The sequence below is a fragment of the Homarus americanus genome, unplaced genomic scaffold (genome assembly GCF_018991925.1).
Source record: "Homarus americanus isolate GMGI-L3 unplaced genomic scaffold, GMGI_Hamer_2.0 scaffold40248, whole genome shotgun sequence".
In the NCBI taxonomy this organism is placed as follows: Eukaryota; Metazoa; Arthropoda; class Malacostraca; order Decapoda; family Nephropidae; genus Homarus; species Homarus americanus.
Genome location: NW_024712526.1, coordinates 4,908,868 through 4,934,419, shown reverse-complemented (window position 1 = coordinate 4,934,419; position 25,552 = coordinate 4,908,868). Strand labels below are relative to the sequence as shown.

General features: G+C 39.3%; 1 protein-coding gene across 2 annotated transcripts in view; it reads right to left on the bottom strand.

Moving 5' to 3' along the window:
* The window catches only part of LOC121861176 (kinesin-like protein KIF22), a 67,897-nt gene continuing 42,345 nt past the window's right edge, over nt 1-25,552 (bottom strand). The window contains exons 11-16 of one of the 2 annotated variants that reach the window (XR_006087985.1): nt 21,665-21,866; nt 17,393-18,152; nt 15,796-16,009; nt 7,022-7,106; nt 4,529-4,608; nt 1-429 (exon numbers count right to left, since the gene is read on the bottom strand). Coding sequence is in view for 1 of the 2 variants with exons in the window: in XM_042358738.1 (XP_042214672.1) it covers nt 4,591-4,608; nt 7,022-7,106; nt 15,796-16,009; nt 17,393-18,152; nt 21,665-21,866 (1,279 nt within the window). In the remaining variant the exon portion in view is untranslated. Of the gene's footprint in view, nt 430-3,923; nt 4,609-7,021; nt 7,107-15,795; nt 16,010-17,392; nt 18,153-21,664; nt 21,867-25,552 lie in introns of those variants that run through there. The other variant, XM_042358738.1, reaches the window with a different exon arrangement.

Below are 25,552 nucleotides of genomic sequence, written 5' to 3'. Positions count from 1 at the left end.
AGTTTTAATGTACCTTACAGTAGATTGTTGTTGGGGAGCTGTGTAAGGGCGGTAACGAGCAGGATGGTTGTCCGCCACTCATTTGCGGCCCCCACTAGGGGGGGTAAACGGAGGCGAGAAGGTCGCTGCTGCTTCGTCACACATCAGACACTACCCAGCCAGCACCACAGCTGCACTTCCCCCGCTGTTCGTTCAAACGCTGGTCGTGTACTCATCTGAGGCTCATGGGGCTCGTGGGCTGATTCCCCAGTCCTTCACTATTCGGCTGTCAATCTCCGGACACCCACTCCAGCTACTACCGCGGCTGCCACGTCATCGCCACTTCCCCCACGCCCTAACCACAGTCCGTGCCCTGGTGTCTCTCCTGTGTGGCAAGACATCGCCCACCAACACCGGCGCCAAGTGAGGAAGCTGCCCTGAACCTTCCCCCTGAAAATGGACCACCTCGTTAACGGAACATTCCACCAGGCTGCCACAGTAGGAAATATCTGTACATTGTTTGACTTCCTTAATTGTTTGACTCCATTAATTGTTTGACTCCCTTAATTGTTTGACTCCATTAATTGTTTGACTCCCGTAATTGTTTATTTGATATTTGTGTGAGTGGTGTCAATTATTGTGATTATTTTCGTTGTAAAGAGATGTCAATCTCTATCGGTTGTTTGTTACCCCTTGGAAACCCATGGTTCTTGATTTTCCTTTTATAAGATCCTGATTAGGCTGGCATGGGATTTATATCCCAAAGCCAAAGCCTTTACACACATGATGATTTGTACACTTCTAAGCTGTTTTCCCAATCCATGGGATGATTATTGTTCCTAACATGAACGAACAGTGCACTGCTTTCAGCTGTAAACGCCTTCTGAGCGTTTAAAGGTTAATCAGACTCTTCACGTTAAACTCGAACGTTATAATTCGGTCAAACCTGATGAAAATAATTCATTTTAGTATTTCAAATAAATCATACATAAATGTTTAATGCAATATATATTCACATAACAATCATATCTATGTAATTAGTCTAATCTTAACACTTATAATGAGTACTTAATTTACCATATTTCTATGTTGTCACAATGATAACTGATGCAATGGACTCAGTCTACTTGTGTAAACAATAAGTACAGTACAAGTTAAACTTACGTGTTGAAAGTCTCAAGAGAAACAGGTTAGGTGTTGACTGTATGATGGGGATAGTACTGTTCTGATATTGTACTTGGGCTGTTTTAATTCTGAGTTGCAATGCTTTCCCAGTTTGTCCTACATAATTTCCATTACAGCTGCTACACGGAATGCAGTAAACACTTCCATTTACATTCAAGGTTGGGCTATTCTTGATTAATATATTGGTAATAGTTGAGTCATACTTACAAGTAACATTAATATTTAATATAATTTAAGGGACTGAACTAACGGGACAAATTCATTACGATAAGGCAGTCAAAATATTCTTAAATGTAGGAATTTGCCTGGTTTGAGTAGAATGAAAGGATTTTTTAGCCCTTTTAAAACAATGATCAACAAACAATGAAGGGTACCCAAGTCTCTGTGCAATGGACTGTATGTGTGTTGCAAAATAAGTGATGTTTATACTCAGATTAATCACTATCTTACAAGAATTCCAATTACCTGTATACAAGTTATATTCTCATAAGTCAAATCAGTGACATTTTATAAGGTTAATCTATCCTCCATGGGGGTGGGGGGTAAAGTGACCGTGCCACCCCCCTCCCACAAGGGTCATCTCACTGTTTGTCTACTGTACTGACTCATTCATGATACAATATTGTTTATTAGTTTTTCATTAATAAGTACAGATAAGTTACTGTAATAATCTGTGTTTATTAATACATGTACCCTTCATATACAATACAATATAGTACTATGTACTGTTTTACCTCATAGGTAAAAAATATTGTAATGTCATTCAAGACATTCAGGTCATAAGACCCAGTAATCCCCCACCCAACACTGGGTCAGGTTAGTAATATGACCCAATAATCTCCCACCCAACCTTCATTGCACGTGTTAAGACGATTAGTTATGTACAGTATTACAGTCAGTTGAGTGAAAAGTGTAACAGACGTGACTGATCGCCCAAGAGACCAACGAGGCGATCAGTGGTGAAGAGGATAAAAGTAACAACTCTATTCATGCCCATATCATATAGAGCATTTTTTTTTATTATTTAACTAAACCTTTAGATAAAGTATTCAGGATCATTTTAATAAATAAAAGGTGTGTCTAACGAAATTAGAACTGATTTTACTGACTCTGGTATCAACATTTCTTTTTTTTATAAAAGAATGGAATTCCCATCACTATATCATATAGAGATATTTCGTCTAAGGATATCTTATTGGAAATGTTTCGTAGAGAATTTATTAAGGATCATTATGGTATCAAATTCATTTCCCTATAACAATTAGCCACGCTTGAGTGAGGAGGGAGTGACTGTGTGACACTCCCCCCACCCACCAAAAAGGTTCACTTCCATTAACACACCAACACCACCTACACATCACACATACACCACCACACTCTCCAACAACCACACTCCCCAACACCACTCACACGCCCCAGCAAGGGAATTAAGACACATCTGGGTGTGTGTAACTGCATGGTAGCAAGTTAAATATCAGCACTTGAGGAGTGCTTGGCAACACTCCTCTCCACCCCATCTCTCTAATCACCTACACCTTTCTGCTTTCTCACTCCATATTTTAAAATGTTATGTAATGTAATGTAATGTTGAAGGGATACAACTTTGCTCATTTATACTTATACTTTTCACAATCTTGCAAAAATACTTTAGGTTTCATGTTTATTCAAGACATTTTCAGGTCATGAGACCCACTAATCCCCCACCCAAGAAAAGGTGACCTGACATTCTATCAGGTCAGTAATATAAGACCACTAATCCCCCACCCTACCGCCATCTGACATTGTGTAAGGTCAGGTACATGAGACCCACTAATCCCCCACAGTTCCATGGAAGTGGAAAATACCAATCCTTGCTGTAACACAAAGTTTTATTCATGTCCATATCAGAAAGATTTTTAATTTTCAAATATATTTATTTCACCAAACTTTTAGATAAACTATTCTGGATTATTATAGTAAAGCAATAGAGATTCTAACAAAATTAGAACTGCATTTACAGACTCCAGTAGTTTAGACTTAATGAAAACATCCCCAGCACCTAGAAGCATTCTGGGGAAGTGGGCTAGTGTCTGTGTGTGCAAGATGTCTAGTTTAGAGACTCGGAAACTTTTACCAGTAACCGGAAAATATTTCGGGGATGAGAAATTTTTCCGGGTTTGAGAAAGTTGTCTGGTTAGCCCGGAAATCTCTCATCCTCGGAAGTGCTCTGCATCAATTTTTCTGGCTAAAGGGGATATCACTGTGCAAAGAATATGTGAAACCTACATATTAAAATTATGAAGCTAGTTGGAAACTATCTCATCATACGTCTGGCAGCCCTGAGAGTGGTGCAGGAAAATATGACACCTCATGGGACATTTAAATTGAATGTTTCATGTTGTATCATTTACCATTTTATTCAGAAAATTTTGCTTGATTTTTTAGAAAATTTAGATTATCTTAAATATTTCTTTCTGAATTTCTTAAAACCCCGTGTGGGGGATACCACAGCAAAAACCACCCCCTGAGGCGAAAGGGCTAAATGAGGGGGGATATGGTGCTACAGTTGCTCTAAAGGCAGGAAATCTTTCAGAGCGATGTCTGCCCAACTAGTACACACACCCACCGTGTTAAGGCTTCCTGGCTATACCAACTTTTACAAAATAAGATTTCCAGATCGATTCCTCATATCTAGCCTACACCTTACATCAAGCAGCTCTCATAACTAAAAGTTGACATTTATCTTGCCAAACAGGATTTTCAGTTAATGATAATTTCTGAAAAAAAAAAAAAAAAACAGTATTCATATTACAGAAGTCAGGAAGGTACCACTATGAACAGAAAAGTGAACCTAATCCACAACCAACCATAAAATTGAAGAGGGCATAAAAGTATTTTTTAATGACTTTTGGGACAAAACACGGAAGAAGCTTTTCATGAACGTTGAGCAGAAACATAAAGTGATTCCTGTTAGACCAAAGATGGGTTATTTAGAATCAATTTAATGAAACAAAGACTTCTGATAACCTCAAGTAAACAAAAAAAGGGAAGAAATACACAAATCTGGTCTTAACATTCCCAAACCATAAAGAAAACAAGCATTTTACAGTTATGACCATCAACTTGAGGGAGAGGTAAGGTAAAAACTAATTATGTGCAATTTTTGGCCATTCCTGAGGAAAAAGGAATGAAAAGAAATAGCATACCCCCCCCGGTGCCCTTATTGGTACCATTTTCTGACAACTGCAGAGGCCACCGCGTCTTTTTTTTAGCCTTTACATAAAGCCTCTTACAAATTTACTAAATGTATCATCAAATAAATTCTTGTACTCATAAGACATTCCACTATCAAGACGAAGTATGGAATACTGTAAATAATCAGGACCTTCAACAGTGTCCAATCTTGTCAGGTACAACTGAAGGCTGTGATGCTTCTTACAACTGCAGTCAATGCACCAAGTTAGCCTGAAAAGGAGAAAAAAAAATCATGTTGGAACCATTGGAAGGTTTACAAATTGTGCCTCTGAGACACCACTAATTCAATGTAAATTCTTTAAATTACTCACTTTTCCTCAAGTTTAGGTCTTTATAGGTTTTTATATTGAAGTCTATAAAACTTCTTCATAGTATGATATTAAATATCTATATTAGTAACCTTAGATCAAACAAATGCAGCAGTTCCTTACAACAAAGACATAATAAAAATATGGTAGGTAGGTTGGGAAAACAAATAAGTTTTAATTTTTGTAATTCAGGTTATTTATGAAATTTGGTAGAAATTAAGAGCTTGGCAATTTATTTTTGTGTATACTGTATCTAACATGTTTAGTTTTACTATACAGTATATACACTACCTATATCAGCTGTGTTTAACCCTTCTTTTTATCACTCCAGTCGAGGTGGGACTGTAACAGGAAATCGACTTGCTAAGACTTGAGATCAAACGTGGGACAACAGGTAGGTACAGTGTACTACCGCCTGGGAAGATATTGGAAGCATAATGTGTTGTCTAAACCGACTTTTTTATTATTATTATTGTTATTATATTTTTGCCCCAGGCCCCGATGTGGTTGAGTGACCTATGCCCTGGTAGGCTAATCCCGAAAAAAAAAAAAAAAAAAATCACCTCTCATACACAAATTCTATATTTTGGTATTCATTGTGGATTAGTTTTACCTTTTACAGGATCAATTTTGAAGGTTTGGCAGGAAAAATGAAGGACTGATCCCGAAATCACATTTTATAAAGAGCATGAATCAAACTTTTTATAAGTGGTGGTGGGACATGTGTGGTGAGCTCTGTGTTTTTTGTTGAAAAACAGGGTCATTCCGGGAGTACCCAGTTCTGGATAATGGGGGTATCACTATTATACTCAGGCATTTCTTAATAGTAAAAAGCAATTACTATGGACCTCAGACTATCTCCTAATATCAAGTGCACATGCCTTTAAAATGGCCTGAAATTACCTATGATATTGGCAGATTTAAAAAAAATTAAAAAAGGGGAGGGGGACGGGGGAGAGAGATACAGAGTCCCCCGACCCCCCAGCTGGGATGGCTCGCTCTGCTAGCTATGTACCCCCCCCCCCCTAGGTTTTGAATTAGTACTACTGTACATTGGGTCACCCTTTGACAGTCTTCGAAAGAGTTTCCCACTATCAGCCGATCGTCTAGATAAGCAAAAGTTCTCATACCCTCCTTCCAAGGATCTCTCTGGGGATGTTCGCCAGTTTTGTAAACACTTTTCGCGCAATTATTAGACTGAATGGCATCCCTGTTAATTGATAAACTTACATCCCCCACTGCGAACACTAGAAACTTTCTGTACCTGGAAGCAACAGGCACATGATACTAGGCATCTTTAAGATCCACTTTTGAGATCCAAGCATTGGGAAGAAGTAAATGCTTCAGATGATCATAAGTGAGCATCTTGAATTTTTTTTTTTTTTTAATATGAACTTGTTCAGGACGGAAAGATCTAAAATCCACCTCAATTTCTCGCTGCCTTTCTTGGAGACTGGGAACAGGCGAGACATGAAACACTTCTCTGACTGCAACAGTTCTATCACACCTCTGTTTAACAGTTGAATTACAAATTCTGTGAGTAAGAGGATTGGTTCTGACCCCTTTTTGGTAACACTAGGGGAGGGCGCCTCAACCAAGTCCATGTGAGGCCCCCTTTGATTGTCTTGTACGCCCATATGGAAGAAGTCCACCTGCTTTCCCAACCCTCTAGACGACGTTAACACTCTTGGGTTTGGCTAGGTTCTCTCCCGCGAGAGAGTTGTATGTAATTAGTTATAGCAAGCTTGCTATTTGAGACAAAAAGTTGGAATTCGTTGCATTAGCATTGTAAGTAACTTACCTAAAAAAAGATTACCTGTACTGAGTAATCACGATAAAATAATTATTTCTATACGTAAGTGTGAATAGAACTCAAATTTTTATTTACGTTTATGAAAATTTTTAAATCTATATACCTTTGTTATCTCACGTGATTGCAATATGAACCTTATTCCATGATAAAGCATACATACTTAGGTGAAAAAGTTAAAGAAGAAAAGTTGTGAAAAATTAATATTTTCTAGTTAATAGAGGTGTAAATTTGTAAGTCCGATTCCATCCTCAATGCAAAAGCACCCTTACCCATATAGAACATTAAAAGTGGCATTTTTGCACTGAAGGGATCAGTGGAGATAGTCTACTAGCCCCTTGTGTACTGGGTCGCCTCTGAGCTGAATAAAATCGTCTGGCATATAATAAAACATTAAAAGTGACGTTCCCATAGTGAAGGGGTTAAGATTTATGTTTGACTGTAATAAATCAGTGTCATTAATTTTGAATGCTTATTTTCATTAACTGAGTACAGGGGTGTTTACCTTCATGAAACGCTTGCAGTAAGACTCTGGTAGAGCAGGAACATGCTGTAGGTCCTCAACTGAAGTGAATTTGCCATAAAGTGACCTGCAATAAAGAGACAGTATGTACTACTGTACATTTAATAATTTTCCTTATTTGTCAAAGGAAGGAGGCCAGTGTTTTCCCTTCATTGTTCTTGATAATTTGTCCAGGACTATTTTGAAGCCTAGTACAGGTATCCTCCCATTTAATGATGGGATGTGTTCCTGAAAAACCCAACATTAAGTGAAATTATTGCTAAATGAGAGATAACTAGTAATAATATCCTGGAGATGGTATGTTACCATTGTTACATGTACTGAAACTATCAAAGTTGTGGAAGAATCATTATGTTACTGTAATGTGGCTTATGAACAAAGAAAATATAATATATAACTAAAAAATAAGAATAATGAAGGGCATGGGTGTGTATGTTTGGCAAGTGAACGAGACAAGTTAGAATGTTACTGTAGCTACATCCCCTAAGCTCTACCCTTACCAGGCCAAGCGGTGAGCTGTTTTATCGTTATTTTTCAACTTATAACTTTGGGTAGATATAAAAAATTATCTTCATATTTTTTACTGTTATATGCTCACACAATTAATTTGTTCATACAGAATGCGAAAACCAAAATTATCATAAGATAAAAATATATAAAAGGAATAAATGCTTCTTATGTGTACTCAGTTCACACACAGAGTGGGGGGGGGGAGGGGGAGAAAGAAGGGGGAGGGGGAGAAGAAGAGGAGGAAGGCGAGGGGGGAGTGGGGGGAGTGGCATGGGAATCTCAGCTGCTCATTGTTTTGTGTAGTGAAATAATTGCCAGATTTTCTTTTATTTGTCTTCACAGTATTTTTATCTATTCCTCACATCTATTGGCACAGTATACACGCAACACAGTTCAACCGGCCAGTCACCCAGTTGGCTCAAATGATATGTGTGACTGCTACATCACTTAAGGGGAGGAAGAGTGTGACTGGCAGCAGTTATAGCTCACTGCCTCAATACATACATTCACTTGCCACATACACACACCTTCATGCTCTTAATTTCTCATATTTTATAGTTTTATATTAAATTTTTTTTATTTCTATGCCAGAGTATTAAAATGATTTTTGCACAACTTTTACAGTATCATTACATGTAACAGAAGCAACACGCCATCTCACAGGCCACCTCATCCCAGATTTTCCCCTCGTAGAGATGATCACTAAACCGAATTTTGACCAATTGTTAAACAATAAAAGGCATTAAAATTTTTATATCACTAAACCTATCATCCAGGGGTTGATGCCATTAGAACTTGTGTTCACTTAGTTCAATAAATACAGTACAGTTGGTCCTCATATTACGCGGTCCCGCATTCCGCGTTTCACCGTTAACGCGGTGCCTTGCCAGAACCTAACATTTTCACATTCCGCGGTCGTGAACCCCATTACGCGGAGAGCGGCTGGCAAGCCGCGCCATTTTTGGATCCAAACCTCCCGCCATCCGCCATGTTGTGTAAGAGGCGCAAAAATGGTGCGCACAAGGTCGCCCAGTCATCAAAACATGACCAGTTCTTCACCCGCCACCCACTACAGCCGGCCCAAGTCAGTGATAGTGATAATTATAGTGAGGATATGGACTTATATGAACTTTGGGGGGTTTGACAAAGAGGCCCTGCAAGCCTCTGTGGTGGATAGTGATACAATTGATACAAGTGATACAGGTGAGGGCCAATAATCTGCCCTCTGCCTCGGAACCAACCGCCCATCCCCGTGTGCCCAGCCATCTTTTCTACTAATGTAAGTGTTAAAAAACCTAATATTATTGATATTTCTCTTAATTATTAATTGTGTGTGCATGCCATCATAAAGTTAAGATAATATTTTTACTACAACATAGTTGTGTGTCGTCAAAAAGTGGAGTTTGGGGATCGGCCCGGACTCCATTTCAATTAATCCCATATGTTATGTTATTCACTTTACGAGTTTTCTCACTTTCCGCGGTACCCTCCGGGTTACATTAACCGCGTAATATGAGGACCAACTGTACTTAAATACTGTACCGTAACAACGTGTTTACCAAACTTAAATGAATTACAGTAGGGTAGGGATATAAAGCGACTTTATATAACGTTTTTTTTTATATCGCGGCTTCCAAAATTATCAAAAATTTTCTATATATAGAGATAATTTTGTTTAAATTACGAGGGAAATCAGGCAGGTAATATTTCAAATTTATCATGACTACCAAAATTATCGAAATTTTCCTAAAATCCCCTAAATCGCCCCAAAAATAAGAGTTGAAAACTGTACAGTATTTAAATGTACTATAAAGAACAAAAATTTTTATCTCTTGTGCAAAATATATGATATCTATATTCAAATTATTCGCCATCTCGTAAGGATTCCAGCAATGCAATTTATATTCTGCTAACTTTGGATTGTGTCATTTCATGTCAAGTTTAGTCACCTTTATTGGCCTCCAGAACCTAGCCCAATTTTCCCCATTGATTACATGTAATTATATATCGCAATTTAGTATATAGCGAACATCCTTGGACCCCATCTCGCACCCTGGACAGGCTATAGGCATGGACTATGGAGAACAAGGTCACCATCAACCACACCAAAACCGTAGTCACGCACATCAATACCGCCACCACTCCAGTGCAAGCCCCAGCAGTCACAGTGGGTGCCCATCCTCTCCAGCTGGTGCAGTCTGCCAAACTCCTGGGTGTAACTATAGACAACAAACTTGACTGGAAGGCCCATGTAAATAACACAGTCAAGGCAGCCTCGTACCGTCTCTACATGCTACGAAGACTTAGGTCACTTGGGACACCCACGCCAGAGCTGAGGACCATCTACAACGCCTTTAATCTCCCCAAACTAACATATGCGTCACCAGCCTGGTCGTCTTCTCTCAACTCCACCCAACAACGCCAGCTAGAGAAGGTACAGAAAAGGGCCTGCAGAATCATGCTCGGTGCAGAATACTCCGGCTACACCAACGCTCTCTCCACCCTGGAAATGCCATCCCTCAGTGACCTCCACCACCAAGCACTGGAAAGGTTTGGCCGTGGACTACTGCACCACCCTCGCCATCGCCACCTCCTGCCACCTGCAGCCCCCCACCCAACTCGCTCAGTCCGCCACTACAACAAAATTCAGCCCAGAAGAGCCCGCACCGATAGATATAAGAACAGCACCATCCCATCTATTGTTAAAATAATAAACAACTCCTGATTTATGTACTGTACAGCCCTGTAAATGTATTCAATGCATATTATATCATTATGCCTAAATCAAATGTAAGTCCGTATATTTTCAGCCACCGGCTGCAACTCTATTAATAAACCATTTATTATTATTATTATTATTATTTATATCCCGACCCCACTGTACGTGATATCTCCGTGAGCCGAAAAAATTGGTGCAGAGCACTTCCGGGAATGAGAGATTTCCGGGTAACTAGACGACTCTCTCAAAGCCAGAAAAAATCCATCATCCCCGTTATTTCCTGGGTAATGGAAAAATGTTTTCTGTAATTTCTGGAAAATGCGCCTAATTTTCATCTCTCAAACCCGGAAAAAAAACTACCCCATCCCCGGAATTTTCTGGGTACTGGGAAAATTTTCATGGATTTTTCTGTAAAATGTGCCTCTCGGAAAATTTCAATTCCGGCTATTGGAGAGTTTCAGATTTGAGGGATTCCAGCCGACGGAGATATTACTTATTCGTGTTCCCCAGAGGTAAGTGTAACCACATTAGGAATACATCTTTTTATATATAGTGGTATAATGACCTCTTAATGCAGAAATAGTTCGTGTTCTCTTCTCAGGAATGCATTCAGATTGCTAACTGGGGCATTACTGCACAGGAAAACCTCCGATAGCGACGGTTCTACTAACGACGATTCATATTGAAGACCCTGGTTAATTTAGGACCCAATTCAATTTACACCATTATTTTCTTCATATTTACAACAATAGAGAGAATAAAAATTTAATAAAATTACATTTTCATAAAAATAATACCTAAATCCTGATGTTTATATAAAAAAAAAAAAAAACGCCTTGCACACGGAGTCTGCTGGGCTTGTTAGTGGTGAAACCAGAATCACGAGTATAATCAGGTAGCAGCCTGGCGGGCCATTTGTTTTTACGCATCTGAACAGGAAAAGAAGAAAAACATTCTCAGGTTTCTTACAGCATTTTTGCATCCCAATTTAACATGAGCAAGGGAGCAAGTGATGGTAGTGCTGGTTCAAAAGCTAAAAGAAAGTGCATACGCTTAGCCGAGAAACTAGATGTGTTAAAACGATATGAAAAAGTGAGAGGTATGTGGATATTATATGGAGCAAGCAATGAACATACAGTAATACAGTGCATCCTTGTATAATGTCGTCCCTTAACGTTGTTTCAGTACTACGTCGCTAATCTTAAGAGATCAAGAATTTGTTTAATATCCTGATACTATGTCGTTTTGCGTCGTCACAGACTATTTTCTACGGCGCATCACCCGCTCTTGTCTGGCCGCGATACGCTCTCTCGGCTCGGAGCGCTGCCCTCACTAGCGGAACTTCACATGGCGAGAAGTCTCCATTAGATCCCTCAATTCTGCATGATTTTGAGGGATTTGAGGAAGAAGTGAAGTTGGACAAGGAGATTGTGTCCATTGGTTAGTCAATGGGCCTCGAAGTGGAGGAGGATGATGTGGAAGAGCTTGTGACAGCTGACAGTGGTGAGGAGGAAAGGGAAAGTGATGACCATTTGTCTTCTTCAGATTTAAAAGATGTTGTTCACTACTGGGAGAAGTTCAGGAAACTGGCTTCAAGGCACCCTGATGTGGAAACAACAGAACCTATTTTGTGTAATGCTGAGGACAAAGTGCTCTCCTTCAAAAATCAGCTAATGATGAGGAGGAGAAATGCCCCACAAAGAAAAATTGACAGTTTCTTCTCTAAAAGGCAGCGGGAGAAAGATGCTACCCCTCAGACTTCCACTTCAAAAAGGAGAGAGGATTTTCCTGCTGGAGGATCTGTTAGTCCAGAGGTTCCTGACATTTTTATGGAAGGTGACTTGCCTTCCAAGAAGCATTAAAATGCTTCTCCTCCAACCTCACTTCCTTCTCTTCTCCTCCTCTACCTCCCACTTCAAATTCACATCATCATCATCAACCAGGAGCCTTCTACATACACACCTCAAAGTAAGTGTACTTTACTGCATTTTTTTTACTTTGTATGTAATTTTCGGTGAGCTGGAACCAATTACCCAAAATCCCATTGAAACAATGGTTTCGGTTAATGAACGACCCTCTAGAACGAATTGAGTTCATTAACCGTGGGACCACTGTATACAGCTCGTCCCGGATTTACGACGGGGTTAGGGACCCAAATCCAGGTCATAAGTAGAAATAGTCGTAAGTCGAAAATGCATATATAAAATATAGAAAATCATAGAAAATCTAAAATTGGTGTCTCTTTTTCTTCTCAGCACCACAAAACTCTCACTTTTAAGCTTGCCAGCCATTTTAAAGTGAATTACAAACGAAAATTTTCTGTGTACTGATGTTTGGACTCGAAAATACGAAATTTGACAAAATTTTGGTACGACTAAGGCAGGTCGTAAATGTGAGTGGTCGTAAGTCGAGTAGGCCATAAATCGGGGAGGAGCTGTAGTACTATGTATATACCTCAGAGGTACAAAATTATGTCATTCACGACATTCAGGTCATAAGACCCACTAATCCCCCACCCAACACTAGGTGACCTGACGTTGCATCAGGTCAGGTCAGGTCAGTAACATGACCCAATAATCTCCCACCCAACTTTCATCACAAGTGTTAAGACATTATTATTTATGTATTACAGTCAGCTGAGTGAAGTGTGTAACAGAGACGTGACGAACACCAAAGCGACTAACGAGGCAATCAGTGGCGAAGAGAAGAAAAGTAACAACTCTATTCATGCCGGTAGCATATAGAGCTTTTGTTTTTTAAATATAATTATTTAACCAAACTTTTAGATAAAGTATTCAGGATCATTTTGATACAAAAATGGTATGTCTAACGAAATTAGAACTGATTTTACTGACTCTGGTATCAACATTTATTATTTTTTTTTTTACAAGAATGGAATTCCCATCACAATATCATATAGAGATATTTCGTTTAAGGACATCTTATTGGAAACATTTTGAAGAAAATTTATTAAGGATCATTATGGTATCAAATTCATCTCCCTATAACAATTAGCCACGCTTGACCTAACCTAACCTAACCCAACCTAACCCCCCAAAAAGGTTGACTCCCACACTCTTCAGCTAAACATTGCACACCAACAATATACCTACACATCACACACACCCACTCCAATAACCAGCCACACCCACACACATCCCAACATCACACCCACATGCACTCCAACACCACTCACATACCCCTAACAAGGGAATTAAGACAGCAGACATAAGGAGTGAGGGTCTTATTGTGTGACAAATTTGCGTGTGTGTGACTGTGAGTTAAATACCAGCTGTTGGGGAGTGCTTGGCAACACTCATTTCCACTCCATCTCTCTAATCACCCACTCCTTTCTTCTTTCTCACTCGATATTTTAAAATGTTATGTAACATAATGTTGAAGGGATACAACTTTGCTCATTTATACTTATACTTATCACAATCTCTCGAAAGATACTTTAGGTTTAGTGTTTATTGGAGACATCTTCAGGTCATGGGACCCACTAATGCCCTGGCCAAGAAAGGGTGACCTGACATTCCATCAGAAGGTCAGTAATATGAGACCACTAATCCCCCACCCAACCTCCACCTGACATTGCGTCAGGTCAGGTACATGAGACCCACTAATCCAACACAGCTCCATGTGAGTGCAAAATACCAGTCCTTGCTGTAACACACAGTTTTATTCACGCCCATATCATAAATATTTTTAATTTTCAAATATATTTATTTCACCAAACTTTTAGATAAACTATTCTGGATTATTACAGTAAAGCAATAGAGATTCTAACAAAATTAGAACTGCATTTACAGACTCCAGTAGTTTAGACTTAATGAAAACATCCCCAGCACCTAGAAACATTCTGGGGAAGTGGGCTAGTGTCTGTGTGTGTGCAAGATGTCTAGTTTTAGACACTCGGAAACTTTTCCCAGTAACCGGAAAAGATCCGGGGATAAAGAAGTTTTCCGGGTTTGAGAAAGTCGTCTGGTTAGCCGGAAATCTCTCATCCCCGGAAGGGCTCTGCATCAATTATTCCAGCTAACGGGGATATCACTGTATTTTCTGAAATGGATCCATTACCAGAACAAAACATTAAAATTAACAGGGACGTGAAAAATGCACATGACCTCTACATAAAGATGTAAAATGGGAAAAGAAAGCGGCTGTGAAAGGTTCTTTTGACAGCTTTATTATTCGAAGGCCTAAACCATCAAATTTAGCATCATAAGTAACTTCAACTTCAGGTTCAGTAACAGTTTCAGCAGCAGCTATGATATCTTTATGGAAAACTTCAGCATCAGCCAGAGTTGAACCTGATGACTTTGTCATCTGAGTAAAAACTCGCACAATATTCATTGGCTGCCCTTATGTTTTAGACTTTACTACTATTGGTGAGTAGAAATTTTGCTTTAAATTCGCAAGTATTATTTAAAACATATATGAATAGTAATAAGTGTTGCTTTCATATTCTTATGTTGAGAAATGACGATGTTTGCACATGTACGCACTTACAGGAACATACGATGGCGTTCCCAATCCATTTAGATTTTTCTTTACCATTAATGGTTGCTACTTCAATTGTTCCATAAATAACATTACTAAAAACATACATATTCATTTTTTTAACATTAATTTTACCACAGCTACAACCAGGGTCTTATTTTCTTGTTTCTTATGTAGAACCATCGTCACTCACGAAAACAATGCTGTCTTGTCTACTCGTGTGTTTTAATATTCTACGTATTATTAATGAATTGCATTGTTCATTTCGCATACATAAACATTAATTCACTCTTTTTTTCTTTAACATCAATGGTTACTTTTACTGTACATTAAATAACATTAATTAAAAAAACATATTTTTTTACATTAATTTTACTACAGCAACAACCAGGGTCTTTTCTTCAGTTTCAGATGGATAACTGACATTATGGGTGTAAACACTGATAACAACAATAGCATCCTATCTCCTCCAGTGTGATCTTATTATTATTGATTTATATTGCATGAGGTGCATTCAGAAACATTATTTAAAGAATATAGTTTGCAATTTTTCATTGATTGTATTGTTTTGGGGGGAAAAGAGTATAAAAACCCACACAAAAGATATGAAAAGGGCACATTAGGGAACGCATCTCATTATTATTGCTTTATTTTAATGGTAATTAACAATTCAGTTTACGATGATTCACCTTACACTGAAATATTGGAGGACACTTTACCGTCGTTATTTGAGGCTTTACTGTAGTGAGAATGGAAACTGAAAAACTGATAAAAAAAAAAAAATAATAATAATAGAAATCAGAGGAGAAGTAGAGGGACATGGAGCACCATGTGTGAATAAAGGGGAAGCACAGTGGCAAGTGGTTACTGGGCAAGTCATTCCAGTTAGAAAGAATGAAGACAAATGAAAAAATGTTTCTACGGGGTATTATCATTCATTTTTTGGCTTTTGTGCTGTCTAAGAGGTAAAGGTTAGTTAATTTTAACCTGTTTAATTACAATAAAACTGAAAACAAACACCAACCTGAAATTGTGTATAACCATAGCAGTCTTTGGTCCAACTGTGGGGAGCTGCTGCAGTTTCTTCAAATTGCCAGTATTTAAGATTTTGAGAATGGTTTCATTGTGTTGTTTCTGTAGTCTGGGGCTCACCTTTAACTGCCATTTCCCCTGTGTTGTGTCATTGGCCGAGAAAGTTGTATTTGTGGGCACAACACACATGGTCACATTTGTTGATTCTAGTTGTACATTTGGGTGAAAATACAAAAAGCTACAATTAACCAGACATTATCAACTGCAATGGTCTCTCGATTAACGAACACAATTGGTTCCACAGAGTCGTTTGTTAACCGAAAATTTTTTTAACTGAATCTATTATTTCAATGGGATATTGGGTAATTGGTTCCAACTAACAGAAAAAGTACATACAATGTAAAGCCAAAAAATGCATTAAGTCAGAAACACTTCTAAAAATCCCCAAAATCACCCTTAAATTACTATACAGCTACTCCCCGACTTTCGACCACCTGGACATACGACCGCCTCAATCGTACCAAAATTTTGTCAAATTACGTATTTTCGAGTCCCAACGTCAGTGATTGCGCTGTGTACTGACAAAATTTTTGCTTGCAATTCACTTTAAAATGGCTGGCAAGCTTAAGAGTGAGAGTTTTGTGGCGCTGAGAAGAAAAGGAGACACCCATTTTAGATTTTCTATGTATTATTTAAGCATTTTCGACTTACGACCTGGACTTGGGTCCCTAAACCCGTCGTAAGTCGGGGAGCAGCTGTATACGTACATATACACTAGAACTCTTAAATTACTACCTGTACTGTAATGTGGTACAGGTGATTAATTTTTATCTCGTGCAAAATATATGACGTTTATATTCAAATTATTCGCTGTCTTGCAAGGATTCCAGCAATGCAAATTATATTCTCCTAACTTTAGTCCGAGATATTATATAGGATAAAAACTGTAAGCCTAAAACCCTGACTGGGGAGAGAGAGGGAGGGGTAGGCGAGGTGATATGTTTGACAGTTGGTGCCAAAAGTCTAATATGTGTTTATTTATCAGTCCTTAAGAGTGACTAAGCTTTTCTCTTATAAAATGCCACTGAAACGACCTGGGAGAATACAATTTACATTGCTGGGATTCTTATAAGATAGTGATTAATTAATAAAGTTACATATATCCAGCCAAAAATATTAGTTGAAAAACTTTATGTAGACAGAGCTTGGATGGCTAAATTTTAGAATGATCAATAATTTTAATAAAAAAAAAATGCAAAAATATTCAAGAACACAACCTTCTTGATATTTACTCCACTGGAAATGAATGTAAACATAGAACCAATTACTGTATTGGTGGACTAGCCGATCAGCTGATGCGCACAACAAAGCGTGTTTCTCGTAAGGCTGTTGTTAATCAAAGTTTTGTTCATTAGTGGAACTGAAAATCCTTTTGGGAGCTAATTCGTTAACCGAAATTTCAATAATTGAACCATTCGTTAATCGAGGGACCACTGTATACAGTATATATATGGACATGTAAAATCAATGTTGAAATATATTTTCCTCAGTGGTGCCAGTGAGGATCAACTGATAAATTTTATATTTACCTTGATCCTTCTTTGTAGAAGCAAGTGAGGGCCGTCGAGACTTGACCACGCTACTGTAAGGGCTTTGTCCTTGCAAGATCTCAAAATTACGCTGAGTTGCTCTAATAGCTGAGAGCCTTGTGGATTTCCGTCTTGGGTTATTTTTCTCTGGTTTCAACCCTCCGTTTAAAGGCAAAGTAAAATTCAACTTCACTGGAAATCCACTGCATGTTTGGGACTGAATGTCATCTACATATTTTGTGATGTCTCCACTGTAAATTGCACCATTTGTATGAGATTCTTTAAATTCTCTATTTATCTCTTTTGACTGTGGCTGAACAGACAATTTAGGAGATCTCAGCAGAGGGGAACCTTCCTCTTGAAGAACTGTAGGTTTATCATAAGCCAACCAAGAAAATTGGTGGGAAAAGGAAGTGTTTATCCCTTCCTCAGTCATAATAGAAGTAGATTTAGAGCTACATTTAACATCTGGTGAGAGGTCCTTGAACAGTGCTTTCTGGATGATTTGTCTTGTTGAAAGTCTTGTGGATTTTCTTACAGCTCGAGTGTCGACGAATGCTGTACTTGTTACAGGTAAGTCCTTTAGGGGTTGTGAGTCCATGTTCATAGTTGTCTCCTTACAGTTTTCTAAAGCTCTTTCATCAGCTGTCCAAATCGACTTCTTTTTTATATCTCTCATAGGGTTTTGGTTTGCACTTATTTCTGGGATTGCTGTTTTCACTGGCAAATTTGATGGCAAGACAGTATGCTGTATGCTTCTCTGAAAAATATGAAACTATTAGAATCAATGTACAGTACTGTAATATATATTTTTGTTCAATCCAGAATGTGACGTCTAGCTTATACCTAGGCCAACATACAGGCAATTAAAACATCTAATGATTACTTAATACGTAATATTAGGACACGTCGCTACCTGGCATTTAATTGCAATTCTCAAAATTCCCTCCTGCACCCTCCATCACACACACTGGCACCGTCATCTTCTTGCCTGGCGAATCAGCTGTAAATACACACAAAGAAGGCTCCGCTAATCTGTGTTGTAACAGTTGAAATATTAAGTGCCACGAGGATAGTATGTACGGTATTTATACATCTTAGTATGGTGAGGAAATCGAGTGACTTTTATTTTGTTTATGTCTCTCAGATATTGTGTTTGGGACAAATTCTTATACGGTCTGGTCAGCATGGTGACCACAGCGCGTCTTCTATTATGAAGTTGCTAGATCGTTAGTGACTAATATCCTCTGCTTTCAAGTCACTTAGTGAATGAAGTTGTTTTTCACCCATCTGGGCTTGTCTTCACTGAAAGAATATACAGTATATAGATATATACAGGTATATGTATGTACTGTATAAAATTTTCTTTGTCCCAATTATACACGTGCTAGTATGAATACCATGATATATGTGGCCCTCTCTCTCCCTCCTCTTATGTTCGTTCACAAAACTTTTCGGGCTTCCGCTCTGGGTTTTCTAATATCTGTACTCTCAGCATGCAGGCCAAAGATAAGTTTTTCTCTTCATAATTATATATTATTGATGTCCTCAGTAGCGGGTTCAGCCTTTCCAGGTGACCTTTAGCGAGGCTGCTAGCCTTAGTAATCCTTCCGGACGCTGACCTTCCGGTCTTACTAGCAATCTAGAGTTATGTTGGGATGAACGTTGTATCCTCAATATGGGTTATATGAGAACCATTCAGGGTGGAATTCTCAACCCAATACATCTTGCTAGAGTAATGGTGAACGATGTTAGCCAATGGAGAGCTATGCAGCAGCTCAGCACTGTCAACCCTTCTGGGTGACTTGATGCTCACTCAGACATTTTCGCCCAAGCTAATTAATTGCAGCGATGATGTCTGTGCACCCTGATTGGCAACAAATGAAGAACTTGATGATCCCTCAAAATAAAAATGCTCTAAATGAAGTTTGATTAAGAAACAAAGTTCATTGAGCTGAGGGACATTTGAGATAAGAGAATGGAGAGGTGTATGATATAGTGAGTTAGTTGTTTATGATTGTCACACTGGTGACTTACATAACAATAAGAGATATTAATGATATAATTTACTAAAATATATCAGTTACGAGTCATACTGATTATGTTTGGGAGAAAATGTAATCTCTCTTGTATTATTATGATGATACAATGTGACTCATAGTGTTCGTCCTAGTTTAGATGAGTGATGTGCAACTGGAGGATGAAGGACAGTTGTCTTCACTGCTGGATGATGGAGGAGACCATGGAACTGTCCCTGGGGAACTAGTGTTGAGTGATGAGCTACAAGGACTAGAAAGTTCAGCTCATACACTACATACAAGGAAGTGTCCATCAGTAGAAGATGTGAATTCAGTAGTAGTAGTTTCACCCAGGACCCAAGGGGACCATACTACAGTACATGTAATTTTCAAGGATGCAGAGCCACTTGGATTACCATGTTAGATTCTCATTTGGCTTCCATATTCATAGCAGCTGTGTCTCAGACAACCTAACCTGTTTTCACCATTGGATTGTGCAGTCTGTTACGATCAAATTTTTAAAATTAATCAAGCTGCAGGAGATAAGAGAGAATTATTGCAGATCCAACTTAAAAATATATGGAATAAGGCCTTGAAGAGTAAATTACTAAATGTAAAACACTGGAAAGATCCCAAGTTGGTAGAAAGTTTAGAATTATGGGTGATAGGTAAGAGACTTAATCCCCAGTTAGACCAACCTGCTTCTGCTATGAAAAGTAGGTTATTGGATATTCTAGATAATGAGGCAGTAGGAAGGTTGCAAGAACCTCTACCTAGTCAGTCTGATTTTAGTGGATTCCAGGATCAGGATGAGGAGGCTGGCTCTAATCATAGCATTCAGTTACTAGAGCAGGGAGAACCAGTTGAGACTGACTTCATCCTGTCCCCATTTTGGCAACCACTTCCACCTGGGGCAAAAGTGTTGGTTACTATGAGTGGAAACAGGCTGCTGTCGACTGCCAATCAGCTGATGGAGAACATTGAGTGTAAGGATGATCCCAACAGGCCTTGGGTAACATTGGTAAAATCTAAGTCTTCTTTGTTTTCAACCACATCCGAGTCTGTGGATTCTTTATTCAAGATATTTTATGAAAATGTTTCTAAATTTCCTGATCTCTCAGCACTTACAAAGAGACAGGAAGGCCAAGCAATTGTGGGTCATCATTCATTGTTTCTAGAAGGTGATACTACACTCTATTGGCCTGATATTTGCCCCAAAACGATCCCTGAATTAGATGAAGTGTGGGCTAATATATTGAAAGACTTAACATTCATTCCCTCAGATAAGAATGCTCACAAGTTTAGTTTTTTGAAGTTCCAATTTAATGACAAAAAGAGTTCCTTATATGAACTTTCCCAGTATTTGTCGGCTCCAAAATATGCTGACATAAGTTATGAAATAAATTTGAAACCAGTTGCTTCTGCACTGTTGCTTGAAGAATTCAAATTTAGGAAGTTGGCAGCAGATATTTGGTCTGCAATTATGATGTGTCAGTTATTGACTAAGTTTGTGTTGGACTGTGAGGACAGTTCAGAAGTAGAAATGTTTTGCTTCTGCTATACAAGGGATTCCATATTCCCTGTACAATTCATTTTAGGAAATGTTGTTAAAAGCCCAAAAACTAAAAGACCAGCTAAGGAACCAAGCCACTAATAATGCTTCAAGTATTAGTGCTTATTTATTGCTATGTTCTTCCCCTCTTTCTCCTGCTTTGTTTGATGAACGAACATTAGTTAAGAATAGATCAGCTGTTGAGCAAGCTATTAATATTACTATTCCCAGGTTTCCTCAGACATTTTGGAAATTTAAAAGAGGAAGGTCTAACAGGGGAAAAGGACCAGCTGCTAGGTTCAGTTATCAACCTAGAGGAAACTTTAGAGGAGGAAACAATTCAAGTTGTAGTAGGGGTGGCCGTTTGTTCAGAAGTGGAAGGAGACCTTATTCCACCACATCAGCGACCACTCCTTTCCAATGAAGCCAGACAGCTGGGTCGTCTAGGGGGTTGGGAAAACAGGTGGACTTATTCCAAATAGGCTTACAAGACAATCAAATGGCACCTCACATAGACTTGGTTGATTCGCCCTCCCGTAGACTGTTACCAAAAGGGGGTAAAACAACAGCACCCTAACCTGGTACTTAAAGGTTAACTTAATATATACTGATATATTTGAAAGACCTAAGTGATTCGTGTTTATGTAACAATCTACTCTAGGGTCGTAACACATGCATAAATTCATACATACATATACTCACTATGGGTTTAGTATCATGAATTACACTTCCTAGAGCACTGGTGACAATATCTTGCAGCAGACTCTTCATCTTGTGTGTGTCAAAAAGGCTGCCAGCTGTGGGAATGCCCATGATATCATCATCTGAGGAGTCAACTTCTAATTTGTTCTCTACATCACTGTTTGGTGTAGAACTCTTGGATTTGCAATGTCTTTTCTTCTTTCTAAATAAAATAAAAGATAAATTGAAAGGTTAATCGAGTTATCATATAAATCTGAGGACTGTTCCTGAAATCCAAGTTTATAACAGAGACAGAATCAAGAAAATATGTACAGTAAGAAAAACTTGAGATCTAAAAATTAAATACAGTCAACCCTCGCTTTACGCGGTCCCACATTCTGCGTTTCCACATTTACGCGGTACCCTGCCGAAACCGGAATGCTCACATTCCGCGGTGCGTGTACCCCTTTACGCGGAGAGCAGCTGGCGAGCCGCGCCATTTTTGGATCCAAACCTCCCGCCATCTCTCCCGCCATGTTGTGTAAGCGGCGCAAGCAGGGTGCGCACAAGGTCGCCCAGTCATCAAAACATTACCGAGTTCTTCACCCGCCACCCACCACAGCCGGCCCAAGTCAGTGATAGTGATAATTATAGTGAGGATATGGACTTATATGGACTTTCAGGGGTTTGACAAAGAGTCCCTGCAAGCCTCTGTGGTGGATAATGATACAATTGATACAAGTGATACAGGTGAGGGCCAATAATCTGCCCTCTGCCTCGGAACCAACCCCACATCCCCGTGTGCCCAGCCATCTTTTCTACTAATGTAAGTGTTAAAAAACCTAATATTATTGATATTTCTCTTAATTAGTAATTGTGTGTGCATACCATCATAAAATTAAGAAGTTATTTTTACTACAACGTAGGTATTGTGTCTGAAAAAGTGGAGTTTGGGGGTCGGCCCGGTCTCTATTTTAATTAATCCCATATGTTATGTTGTTCACTTTACGCGTTTCTCACTTTCCGCGGTACACTGTGGGTTGAATTAACCGCGTAAAGTGAGGGTTCACTGTACTCTAATGATCTGCCACTTTCACCCTAGACTCCCTAAGAACAGCCACTTTATATGAAGGCAACTTAAAAAGGTAAATGGTTTAGCTACTGAGCTTAATATGAGACATTGCGATAGGTTCATTTGTTGTTTTGTCATCCTAAAGAAGTAAACCCACCTCTCATTTTACGTGGGGGTTACGTTCTTGAAAATCACCGCTTAATTCAAAAAGGGCGCAAATTAAACACATTTTTCCTATAAGAATGCATGTAAATGGTACAGGTTAGGGGAACCATCATATACCGTACAGGGTAACTCACAATAAATATTTTTTTACCTTACTCATTCATAAAGAAAATGCTTTTTTTCTTCTAAAAACCAGTTTTTGTGACATACTGCAGAATGCGATGTCTAGCTTTATACTTAGGTATGTAAATGCCTAGCATTAACTCGCCAGGCCAACATGCAAGCAATTAAAACATCTCATAATTATTTAAATACATAATATTCGGATGACATGTCGCTACCTGGCATTTTTGCAATTCTCAAAACCCCCTCCCGCACCCTCCATCACACGCATTGCTACCGTCATCTCTTGGCCTAGAGTGAGCAGTAAACAAATGTCAACTCTCGAGGGGTCGAGATGGGTGGGATGTCGACTTCACATTCTGGACTATATCACAAAAACTGTTTTTTAGAAAAAAAAAAGGCTTTTTGTTTAATCCAGAATGCGACGTCTAGCTTTGATTACCCAAGCAGAAGGTGGAGAGGGTGACATTGTGTATAAGGCTCTGCTAGCTTAGGTCCAGATTATAATTATAAACTTTTGGAATATTTTCCAATACAGTGATCCCTCGGTTAACGAACACAAACGTGTGGTGTGAGAGGCAAATAGTCACACTGGAACCTGATAACCCACGCTGGGCATTTAAACAGTGGCGGGAATAGGCGCGCGCTCTGGAATGTCACCCAGGGCATGACATGGTAGGAGATTTGATTTGACCTGGTTTAACTTTAATCCTAGGTTTTGCATTAGTACTACTGTACATTGGGTCACCCTTTGACAGTCTTCAAAAGAGTTTCCCACTATCAGCCGATCGTCTAGATAAGCAAAAGTTCTTATGCCCTCCTTCCCAAGGATCTCTCTGGGGATGTTCGGCAGTTTTGTAAACACTTTTCGCGCAATTATTAGACCGAATGGCATCACTGTTAATTGATAAACTTACATCCCCCACTGCGAACACTAGAAACTTTCTGTACCTGGAAGCAACAGGCACATGATACTAGGCATCTTTAAGATCCACTTTTGAGATCCAAGCATTGGGCGGAAGTAAATGCTGCAGATGATCGTAAGTGAGCATCTTGAAACTTTTTTTGGTAATGTACTTTTTCAGAACGGAAAGATCTAAAATCCACCTCAATTTGTCGCTGCCTTTCTTGGGGACTGGGAACAAGCGAGACATGAAACACTTCTCTGACTGCAACAGTTCTATCACACCTCTGTTTAACAGTTGAATTACAAATTCTGTCAGTAAGGGGGTTGGTTCTGACCCCTTTTTGGTAACACTAGGGGAGGGCAAATCAACCAAGTCCATGTGAGACCCCCTTTGATTGTCTTGTATGCCCATATGGAAGAAGTCCACCTGTTTTCCCAACCCCCTAGACGACCCAGCTGTCTGGCTTCATTGGAAAGGAGTGGTCGCTGATGTGGTGGAATAAGGTCTCCTTCCACTTCTCAACAAATGGCCACCCCTACAACATCTTGAATTGTTTCCTCCTCTAAAGCTTCTCTAGGTTGATAACTGAACCGAGCAGCTGGTCCTGTTCCCCTGTTAGATCTTCCTCTTTAAATTTCCAAAAAGTCTTAGAACTCCTGGGAACAGTAATATGAATAGCTTGCTCAACAGCTGATCTATACTTAACTAATGTTTGTTCATCAGACAAAGCAGGAGAAAGAGGGGAAGAACGTAGCAATAAATAAGCACTACCACTTGAAGCATTAATAGTGGCTTGCCTCCTTAGCTGGGCTTTTAGTTTTAGAGCTTTCAACAACATTTCCAAAAATGAGTTGTACAGGGAATATGGAATCCCTTGTATAGCAGCAGCAAAACATGTGTCTACTTCTTAACTGTCCTCACAGTCCAGCACAAACTTAGTCAACAACTGACACATCATGATTGCAGACCAAATATCCACTGCCAACTTCCTAAATTTGAATTCTTCAAGCAACAGTGCTGAAGCAACTGGTTTCAAATATATTTCATAACTTATGTCAGCATATTTTGGAGCCGACAAATACTGGGAGTTCATATAAGGAACTCTTTTTGTCATTAAATTGGAACTTCAAAAAACTAAACTTGTGAGCATTCTTATCTGAGGGAATGAATGTTAAGTCTTTCAATATATTAGCCCACACTTCATATATTTCAGATGTAAGGGCGGTAACGAGCGGGATGGTTGTCCGCCGCTCGTTTGCGGCCCCATTAGGGGGGGTAGACGGAGGTGAGAAGGTCGCTGCTGCCTCGTCCCACACCAGACACTACCCTGCCGTCAACACAGCTGTACTCGCACCCCGCTGTTCGATCCAACTCTGGTTGTGTACTCATCTGAGGCTCGTGGGCTGATTCCCCAGTCTTTCACTATTCGGCTGTCAATCCCCGGACACCTACTCCAGCTACTACCATGGCTGCCACGTCATCGCCACTTCCTCCACGCCCTATCCACCGTCCGTGCCTTGGGGTCTCTCCTGTGTGGCAAGACATCACCCACCAACGCCGGCGCCAAATGAGGAAGCTGCACTGGACCTTTCCCCGGAGAGCGGACCACCACGTTAACAGAACATTCCACCGGGAAGCAGC